Here is a 10,239-nt window from a genome sequence, read left to right on the forward strand (position 1 = left end):
GGGCCAGCATGGACGGTGCCATGAGGCCGAGACCCAGCCTCGGCGGACAGATGGGCCACCACCAGATGCAGAGCGCGATGATGTTCAGCGGGCCGAGCCAGCAGCAGCAGCAGTACATGGGGCCGGTGGGCACCCAGCAGCTGATGGCCAGCATGCACCTACAGAAACTCAACACCCAGTACCAGGGTCACCCGCTGGCTATGAGCAACGGGCCCATGGGAGCTGGTGGCCAGCAGTACAGAGTGGGGCCAAGCCAGCACCCAGGCATGCAGCACATGACCCCACCGGCGCTGACCTTGAACGTTATGGACACTGATCTCATAGACGAGGAGGTCTTGACATCCCTTGTTCTGGAACTGGGGTTGGACCGGATTCAGGAGCTGCCAGAGCTATTCTTGGGACAGAACGAGTTTGACTTCATTTCAGACTTTGTTAGCAAACAGCAACCCAGTGCCATCAGCTGTTGAGGGGCTTTGAGCTCCTCCTTGTGTCTCGGTGGTTTTGAGTTTGTTTCTAACTTCCTTCTCCACCTGCCCTCCTCCTTCCTTCCCCTGCCTTGTCCTGTCCTGGATTCCTGACCTCCCCAAAGAGACAATCATCGGACACCGGCTTGCAATGGATTGCTTTTCTTTTCTGTGTGTGAGCTCCTGGGGAGAGGGTGTGCACCCCGAACAGAGAGCAGATCAAGAGCTCTTGCTGTAGAGCAGCTTCTAAATGGCATTAACAGGATTTCTAGCTTAAGTAGAAATAATGGACTTACGACTTTCCACAGCTAGGCTTTGAGCGCAGGAAGCGATGGGCAGCTGGCAGCCCTGCTTGAGCTGGATTTGCTCAAGGATTCGGTGGTTCCAGCGAAGTTAAAGGATCCCCTGAGAGAGGATTGTCTCCCTGGTGCATTGTTTGAACCAGTTTCCCCTTGCAAACAGGGGTGGGGTCAGATATTTGTTGGGACTTTTTACTGTGACAGTAAATTGATCCTCAGTCTTGTCTGTTCAGCTCGGAAAAGGGGGCACTTTCCCTCCAGGAGGCTTTTATCTAACTGGCTGAGCCAAATAAAGTATGCCTTGGGGAAGGGTGTGCGTATGTGCCTAAATGTTCATCTCTGTGGAACTTGGGATCTTCAACCTGTACAGCTAATCAACTGTAAAATTTACAGAGTGTTCGAGGTTGATTCAGGCGTAAGGCTTAAAGCTGCAGTCTAGCTCCACTTTTTTCCAACCTCTGAAACCAAATAAAGACCATGTAACTGTATATTCCAGATCTAATCTTATTTATTTTCCTATGATTATTTATTTGCAAGGGCTTCTTTTGTTATTTGGCTTTGGGACTGCTGGGAAGGATGCGTGGAGAGTACTGCAGCTTTAAGATGCTGGCTTCAGGGGAGGAAAAAAAAAAAAAAGAAAGCCTGGCATAGTTTCCAAGCTGTTCTGCAGATAGTCACTCCAACCCGAGATCGTTCTGCCCAACGCATAGGACTGTAAATCCCACACCTTTCTGGATGTGATAAAGATGACTCGATTTCTAATTCCCTTACTCAGAAAAGGTTAAATGCAAAAGCTAGTGGGGTTTTGTTTCCTCTGCTGTCTCTTGTTTCGAGGCACTGTGGAAAGCTCCTGTTAACTCCTAGTTGCTGCTGCCCCCTGCTGCCGACAGCTCCTGGCAGCTGCCGCTCTACAACCGGGTGGTGAGAATGTACAGATGAATTTGCAAATAAAAGCTGAAATAGCTCCAGTGTGCGTTTGTTTAGTGCTCGTCTCTGGCCCAGGCGCAGTGCGGTGCCGAGCACTGGGGAGGAGTGTTCTCTTCGCTCCCGTCACGGGGATCCGGTCACTAGTGGCTCCCACCAGACACCGAAGTCGGAAGGATTGTGTTTCTAGTTTAATGCTTGGACTAATGCAATCCTCAAAGTGTGGCTGGGAGGATGAGATGCTCCTTCTCTGAGGGCAACTTCCCGACGTGGACGGTGCAGCTCTGCTGCTCACAGCCCGGCGCTCACCCCGGGCGCTCGGACAAGTGGGTGGTGACTCCTCACACCTTCAGACCAAGTGCAGCTCCACCAGCTGCTCTTTGCTGCAGCATCCTATGCCACAAAGGCTCAAAAAATCAAGACAGCTTTTGATCTCTGACTCTTCCAGAGCTTAAGTTTTTATTTTTAAAGGGTTCCCAGCCAGTCCCTTTGCAGAGTTCAGGAATGTTCCCATGTGTCCCTTTGCTGCCATGTAGCAATGGGGCTGTGGATGCTCGCGTTGGAGCAGCTGGATCACTTAGGATTGCCTGACAGTTCTCCCTGGCTTTGTTCTTTGCACAGCTCGAGCGATTGTTAAAATCCTGTCATTTCGGTGGTTTTGCCTGTGCAATCTGGGGAGCTGGTCAAAAAGGAAACAGCAGGGTTTGCGTTGCAGGTGGGAGAGCCCTGCTTGGGCTGTCGGCTGTGGTGGTGGGCTCTTTGAGACCTGGAAAAGCTTTGCTTTCTCTGTGCATCTGCAGAGTAGCAGATGGCTTGGTCAGCAGGTTGTAGGTAAGCAGCAAGGAACTGGCAACTGGTTTTATTTCTCTGAGTAAAAGTAGCTGAATCCCAAAATAAACAGGCGTGTTCTAGGCTGTCAGTTGTGGTCGGGGGAGTGCAGACAGTGTGACACTCCATCGTGCCCTACAGTGTCCCAGCTACTAGTGGCGAACTATGTCCAGCCTACAAATGCAGAGTTGTCAACTTTAGCAATTTCCACCTTTAAGAAACATTTGGCGTTTGATGCCGGCTGGACAGAGGAACGTCTGCGCATCCTCCTGGAGGGCTATGCAGTGCACTGGGAAAGGGGCTGTTGATTTAAGTTGGAGAAGGGGACCTGATACTGCCAGAGATGCAGAGTGACTGAGGATTTTCGTGGAAGTGTGTCCTAGCAGGCTCACTTGAAGTTATTTCAATGTCAGTTTTCAAACAAATACAGACTTCAGAGCAGGAATTATCTCCTCAGGTATGTAACCTCTTCATTTCCCTAAAAAATACTAATTGCAGTCAGCTTCTATGATTTCCTAGATAACCCAGGCCAAAAACCACTTATGATTTCTGCTGCAGATCTGTTGCTTCTGGCAGCTATCTGCAGATGGGTTTTTCGAAGTCGTGCAAGATGACCAAAAATATAATAGGGTTGAGTTCTGCTTTTCCCCTCTAGCTAACACTGACCTCTTCACCCAGCAACCGGCAGGAGAGCAGCAGGGTGATGCTTCAGAGCGCTGGTACCTGGAGGGGCTGACGGCACCATGGAGCACTGCGAAGACTTGCTGAATGACTGTGCCAATCGGTCTGGGAGCTCTGAGGATGTAAGCGAACTCCTCACGTGGAGTCTTTGTGTTTACAGACAACTGCGCGGAAGCACCTCTCCCCTGAGATACCGGGATTCTCTTTTCTGTGTTGGGGAAGAAGGAACCCTCCAACCTCACTGCCTAGTCGAGGTGGTATGGCTGGGATAAAGCCACCCTGTCCCCTCACCGAGGCTGGATCCTCTGTTGCACCCCAAACAGATTTCAGAGGTGTTCTTGTGAAGACCAGGTCTTGAGGCGACCTGTGGGAGCACGTGAGTGTGAAAGTACAGACAGGCAAAGCATTTCTCTGCATCCCTGTCTTCGACCACACGTGCCCTCAAGGTGATGAAGTTTGCTGATAGTGCTCGGTGATTCAGAGTAGCAAAGATCAAACTCCAGTGCAGAGCTGGCGAAGGATCTGCTACTAGTGAGTGGGCAATACGATGAGCAATGACTGATCAGTAAGAAATTATATGCTCAGGGCTGATCTTCCCTGACTTCACACACACTGCTGGGCTCTAAGCTATCTACAGCCACTCAGAGAAGACCTTAGCATTACAGTGAACGTTTCTATAAAAAAATCTTGGCTTGCTGTTCAGGAGAAACTACGTAAGCAAAGGGAAAGTTAGAAATCATTATGAGAGGAATAGAAAGCAAAATCAGGTAGTGAATGCTCTACAGTATCAATACACAATTTGGCTGCATCCTGTGCACTGCCCACGCTAGTGAGTTGTCCAAAATTCTGGTCTATTCATCAGAAAAATGATAGCATCAAACTAGAGAAACTGTAGAAAAAGAGGAAATGACTGAGGCAGATTAATGTTTCTCAAAAGAAGACACAAAATAGACCAGGACTCCTCGGAAAGGAAGAAGGCTGGGTAACAGAGCTTTATAAATAAATGAAAGGGGAAGGTGACTAGGGCATTATTTTCCCCAGGTGTAATGGGAGATATCTGATGATCTCCGCAAATTTAGGTGGCAGGGACCAAGTGCAAACGTGCTTGAACTGAGGTATCTCTGTATGCAACGTGTAGCTCAAACAGTGAAGCTCTTTCTGGCAACAGGGGAGATGCATGAACACAAGGCTTGGGTACATGAAGTTTTCTGTATGACCAAAAACCCAGCTGACTGGTAGGAACTGCGAAGAGTGGACTGGAGAACACAGCAGAGGCCATTGCTCTGTGTCCCTGTATGTCTACATGGTTCACCTCCCACTTGCACCTGGTGTGCTGTCCTTGTCCTACCATCTTCCTGGCTCAGAGAGGTTGGTGGCAAATTGAAAAAGTTCAGAGAAGGGAAACTTGGGTGATCCAAGTTGCTGGGCAGCCTCTGTCTGAGGCCCCACAACCCACACCTCTTCAGAAAGTACTGGAGAAGGAACGCAGTTGTTCAGTCTTCTTCCCATGCAGGCAATAAGGTATCAAAGGAGGTCAGCAAGTTGCAGGTTCAAAGCAAGTTAGAGGAGATGGGTTTTTCTACAATGAGTGGTTGATCTGTGGGATTCCTCTCCACAAGACATTATGGATATGCAAGGTTGCTGATGATTTGAGGGATGGCCAGACAAATTCCTTCAAGAGAAATCCACGAAGGGTCTGTAAGCACATAAAAATTATGGCTGATTTAGGAGGTTGCAAAAGCCCAATAGAGTTAAGGTCTGGAAAACTGGCTGAGCATGCAGTATCATCCATTCTTGCCTCGTGTTCTGCTGGAGGCATCTGCTAAGGACAATGTTGGAGACCAGATCTGTCAGGTGTTTTGACCTGACGCAGGACACCTCTTATGCCGCAGGATGTGGTGGGTTCTAAGACACATTGCTTCAAAGAGCAGATGGACAAAAGCACTGAGGGGAGGGAAACCCAGCCTAAGAAAAAACACCTGAGTCTGGGAGCCTTTGAGGCACAGATCAGATCAGCGCCAGAGAGTGAACCTGGGAAGGAGCATGGCGAGTGCTCCAGCATCCCCTGGGCACTGCTGCCAGCCCCAGGTTGAGGCAGCGCCATGCACCCCAGGAACCTGTGGTCTGACCAAGCCTGGGAACTTGGGCATGAACCATAATAACACTGCCAGAAAGAGACAGAGTTCCGTTTGACGCCAAAGGGACTGAGAACATCAAGTGAGAACTGCCAGGAAAAGTCAAGTCAAAAGCCCTTCTAGCCCTGCCTGCTCTCTGGGATTGGGTAGTCAGGGAGGAAATCTGAGAAATCGAGTAGTTGTACATGGTCCTTCTCACAAGGCTCCTTCACAGCTTTCAGAAAGTAGTGGTCCCAGGAGTTCTGTGCCATAGGTTATGTTTTCACTGTGTTAAATACCCTGCTATGGATCCACCCACCCTATACCTGCAATCACTTTTTAATTCACAGGTACGTTTTACCTCAGCAACGACTTGTGCCAATGAAATCCACAGGGGAGTTGTGATGATGTAATCAACTTCTTCCCAAGAAGCTCAAGCTCTCTAAGGTCCTCTTAATTTTAAACCTGCCACCCACTCACTTTGTTGCTTCTCCCAATCTCTATCAATTTTCAATCATTTCTTGGTCACCTTTGCCACCCCGGTAATGATTTTATAGCTCCTGCGATGCCTCTCCTCATTCAAGAATCACTTTGTAGTTTGTTGTGATCACCTTTTTCTGCCCTGTCTCCAGTTTTATGGGACGTGGGAGGGAGACAGCATTGGTTTAAGTGGTAGACATGGCATGGATTTCTCCAAAGCTTTAATTAGGTCTGGTTGCTTTATATTTAAAACATGCATCACACAAGCACCGAAGATGTAGAATGGAAGAGACCTTTGGGGGTCACTCGGTCCAATCTCCTTCTCCAAGCAGGACTGTCCAGTCAAATTTTGAAAACTTCAGAAGATGGGATTTTTCTGGACCCTTGTTTCAGTGCTGCACTGCTCTCGTTTCTTGCCTAATTTCTCCCTTTCCAGTTGGCTGCTGACTGGCACAGGCACTGCCCGATTTTTTTCAGAGATCTGTATGCAGGGACTCCAGATATCTCTCCCAAGGGATCATACCGTACTTGTAACCACCTTTGCGTGTCCTGGCAGGGTTTTCTCTCCTGTGAGCACTCTTGGCCTAGGAGGTGGTGGATGGCCACCTCTGCATCTAAAATACCAGTGCAATTGTTGTCCAAATACTCGTATTCCTGAAAACTGCACCCCAGCACTACGCCTTTGCTCTTTCAGACACCCCCGGGTGCATCCTGGATAGAGTCATTCTCCCGTCTGCTCTCACAGTTTGCACAGACTGACCCACCCTGCTACGAGATTCCTCCCTCTCTGCTGTCCACGGGGGGGTACAATTCTGTTTCCTCCCTGAGCCTCCCACCAGTGAACCCTCCACCCTGGCCACATCTGCTTCAGGAGACAGTGCTCTCCCTGTCAGATCCTGGATGGTTTAGAAGCCATAGATCGTATGACTTGGATTCAAGGGACAAGTGACTACACCTGTGACATTCAAGGTGACAGTTCTGAGCTCAAGGCTGGATTTCATTTTAGTTTTAGGGCTCTGTTTCTTCATCATTCTTTTAAACCCTGTATTACTAGGTTTGCATTTGCCTCAGAAATTTGGAGTGAGGAGGCTCCATGCTGCCAGGCCTCTTCATCTTGGGAGCTCAGAGTTTCTGCAACCATCTCTCCTCAAGCCTTTAGAAAAACCTGTTTGAGTTTTCTTGATCATAAAAGAATACAATTTGCTCTTGAGACATCTTGGCTTTACACGTGAGTGATTCTGGACCCCTTTTCTTTGCTTACTTAGAATAAAACACTCATACCTGCCTCCTGTACTGGGCTGTGGGGGTGGTGTGACCGACACAGCACTGTCATGGCACAGGGTAGGTGTAAGAAAGACAGAGGTGGACAAAAGTCTCAAATATTAGATCAGGCATAGCCAGGAGCATCCTCCTTCAGACAGTTACAGACACTCAGGAGCAGCCTGGGGCTGACAATGTTCTTTTTACCTCCTTTTCCTGACCTCTGCCATCAGTGGAGGTGCTATGTGTGAGGCATTCGTAGAAACGTAGAATGGTTTGAGTTGGAAGGGACCTTACAGAACACCTTGTTTCAACTCTCCTTCCATGGGCAGGGACACCTTCCAGTCGATCAGGCTGCTCAAAGCCCCATCCAGCCTGGCCTTGAACACTTCCACAGAGGGGACTTCCACATCTTCTCTGGGCAACCTCTTCCAGTGTCTCACACCTGTGTCTTCCTCCTACAGCATCTCCACCAGTCTTCACGCAGAGAAGCCACCCTGTCAGGGCAGGGGGAAGCTCAGCTGTAGCCTGTCGCAGCTCACCTGCGTGTCCCTGCGGCTCCGGAGGAGCCAGCCCAGTGCTCAGCATACGGACACACGGATGAGGCCCTGAAAGCACTGGCTTCTGGCTTGCTGATTTTATGTTTCATCTCTCTTTTGAGTCAGCATTTCTGTGCATTCTCAGGTCTCTAGAAGGACACCACCGTCAAGAAGAGCAATTCAGAGGGGCTGAGCATCACTCCCCAGAGCCAGTCAGGCAGGCTGGGGTCTCTTGAGGATGTCGCCGTACTCACGGGAGTAATCCCACTCCACTGAACCCAAAACTCTAGTCCAGCAGGGATTCCCAGGAGCTTCCACGTGTTCCTGCATGAATGGGGATTAGGGAAAGCAGCTCTTTGCCAAATCTGAGTGATGTTCCAGAGACAAAGGATTAAGCCCATAGTAAAAGCTTTTGCAAGCATCTGATCCCAGCCCGATTCCCAGTTCAGCCTTTGCCCTGAAGGAGGGGGAGAGGGGGGATATGCACCTCAAGTTTTTGATAAAACACAGTTGATTAGAAAAAACAGTTGGTTACTCTATGGCCCATCTCCCAGCTGAATGCTGAGGGTCTCTCCCAGGGCATGTCGTTGTTTCTGGCACATTACAACACTCAAGATTTTCAGATGCTGGTTACAGTCTGCCGTTAGATTGCTTCATAATTGCTACACCAAGGTATGGACCAAGTCCTGCTTTTCCTGTTTCAACTGTAAATACCAAAGGCAGTTGATTGCAGGGCATTGTAGCGAGTTGAGAAAAGTTTTCACAAGTCAACCAAGTCCTGTTGTCAGTTGTATGTGCACAGCTCAGAAGCAATGGGACTTTTCAGTGTGCAGGGGGCTGTGCTGCATCCTGTAGCCTCCAGATGGAAGATTATTTCCTTTCCAGATTTGCCAGAAGTTTCCCTGAGTTCACATTTCCAGGGAATTCTGCAAGTTCAACCTACAGCCTCTGCTACACGATTTCATGACCTGCTCATGAGAACTGAAATATCAAGGGGGTGAAGAGACCTCGGTTCAACAGTCGTCTGATGTGCTCCTGCTCTTCATGGCTCTGAGCCACGCGTCCACCCTCACTGCCTCAGCTGTGTTTGGTGCGCAGAGCCATGCTGAAACCTGGCTCTCCCTGCACAGCTGGAGAGCTGCCTGGTCTGCCCCATCCTGTCCTGATCCCCCTGCACACATTTTCTTTTCCCCAGCAGCACCAAGACAAACATCAGAAGGGGACAGAGGGGTTTATTTCATTCTTTCAGTCCCGCTGAACCCCTGTATTGCTTGGCTAGGCACAGTGGTCTTCTGTGCCAGGATAGTAAGAGCTACAACCAAAAGCCACCACATCACTACACATGGGAAAATCTGGGTAATGCTGCACTGCTGTACCGGCAGCAGTGCCCAGAGCAAACCTTGTTTGCAAAGCGGGCAGAGCTAGGTCAGGGATGGAGCAGTAGTTTTTGTAATTGCACCTATCCCTAGCTTCCTCCAAGATTCTGGCACAATTCAAAGGAGGATCCTAGTGTTCCTGCAGGAACTGGAGCTCACCACTGCCCACAGAGCCACTGGCCTGCTGAAGCAAGACGGGGGAGATGAGCAGAGTGTTGCCCAGCACCCCTTCACAATTAAACTAGGTAAAATCCTAAGAGAGGTATCTCATGGGGATGAGGTTTGAAGGTGCCTGTTTCTCTCCTTTGACAAGGAAGGAGAGCTAGCTCAGGCTGGGAGGCTGTGTTTTAGATATCTCAGAGCAGACCAATCCCACCTGAAGTGTGTGCAGGCAGTGAACACTGCACTGGTCGACAGCTTGGAAAGATACTGCTAAAACCACTGCTGATTTCTGCCTGTCCTCGAGGATCATAGAATCATAGAATGGCCTGGGCAGGAAGGGACCTTAGAGGTCATTTAATCCAACCTCGCTGTCGTGGGCAGGGACGCCTCTCAACTAGATCAGGCAACACATGGGGACCGAACGGGCATCAGATCATCCCCTTTGGACAAGCACAGCTGGTTCACGCGTTAGAGGTGTGGCTGCCAAAACAACTAATTTCTCCTGCAAAGTTTCTGAAAGAATCCGGGGTTGTGAACAGCACCAAGTGCACAGCCAAAGCGTTCAGGGCTGAATTAGATTCTCGCTGGAGTTTGGCAACCACAAAGAGTTATTAAAAGCTGTAGCGTGCCCCCAGCAGATGGTCAGCAAGATCTACTCTATTCGCTCCCATCTGAAGGATCTCTGGGTGAATTCAAGGCAGTGAAAGAAAAGCTGCAAGAGTCCCTGCCCCCTTGCAAGAGAAGGCTAGGCACAGCAGGCTGTTTATAAATAGCCAGTTTCAGGAAAAGGCACTTTCCGTTCTGGTGTCAGTACACTGTAAAGAATAAACAGCTTTCAGAGCTGAAAAAAGCCTTCCTTATCTTCTCAGCATGCAAAACCCTGCAGCTGCCTCCCCTGTGTGCTCAGCCAGCTCAGGCATTCAGTGTACGGTCCCCAGCAGAAGTCCCCTGGCCCGGCAGGGAGGCAGACAGGGGCCCCTGGTTCACCTCCTGCACAGAAATGTTTGCTGCAGGTTTTATAGGGCTGCCAGGCAGAAGGCAGACTTGTTAATGCAGGGTTCCTTCATTTCTGCGCTGCTGACTGGGTTACGAGGGATCTCAGAAGAGTGAAG

The 10,239-nt window shown here is 49.6% G+C and overlaps 1 protein-coding gene across 1 annotated transcript; it reads left to right on the forward strand.

Moving 5' to 3' along the window:
- The first annotated feature begins 6 nt into the window (after positions 1-6).
- LOC104280575 (cbp/p300-interacting transactivator 3) lies at positions 7-1,723 on the forward strand. Its single transcript, XM_009878255.1, has one exon. It carries the CDS (start codon positions 9-11, stop codon positions 465-467), a length of 459 nt encoding a protein of 152 aa, XP_009876557.1. The 5' UTR covers positions 7-8; the 3' UTR covers positions 468-1,723.
- The last annotated feature ends 8,516 nt before the right edge of the window (positions 1,724-10,239 follow it).

The sequence above is a fragment of the Apaloderma vittatum genome, unplaced genomic scaffold (genome assembly GCF_000703405.1).
Source record: "Apaloderma vittatum isolate BGI_N311 unplaced genomic scaffold, ASM70340v1 scaffold40661, whole genome shotgun sequence".
NCBI classification, from domain to species: domain Eukaryota; kingdom Metazoa; phylum Chordata; class Aves; order Trogoniformes; family Trogonidae; genus Apaloderma; species Apaloderma vittatum.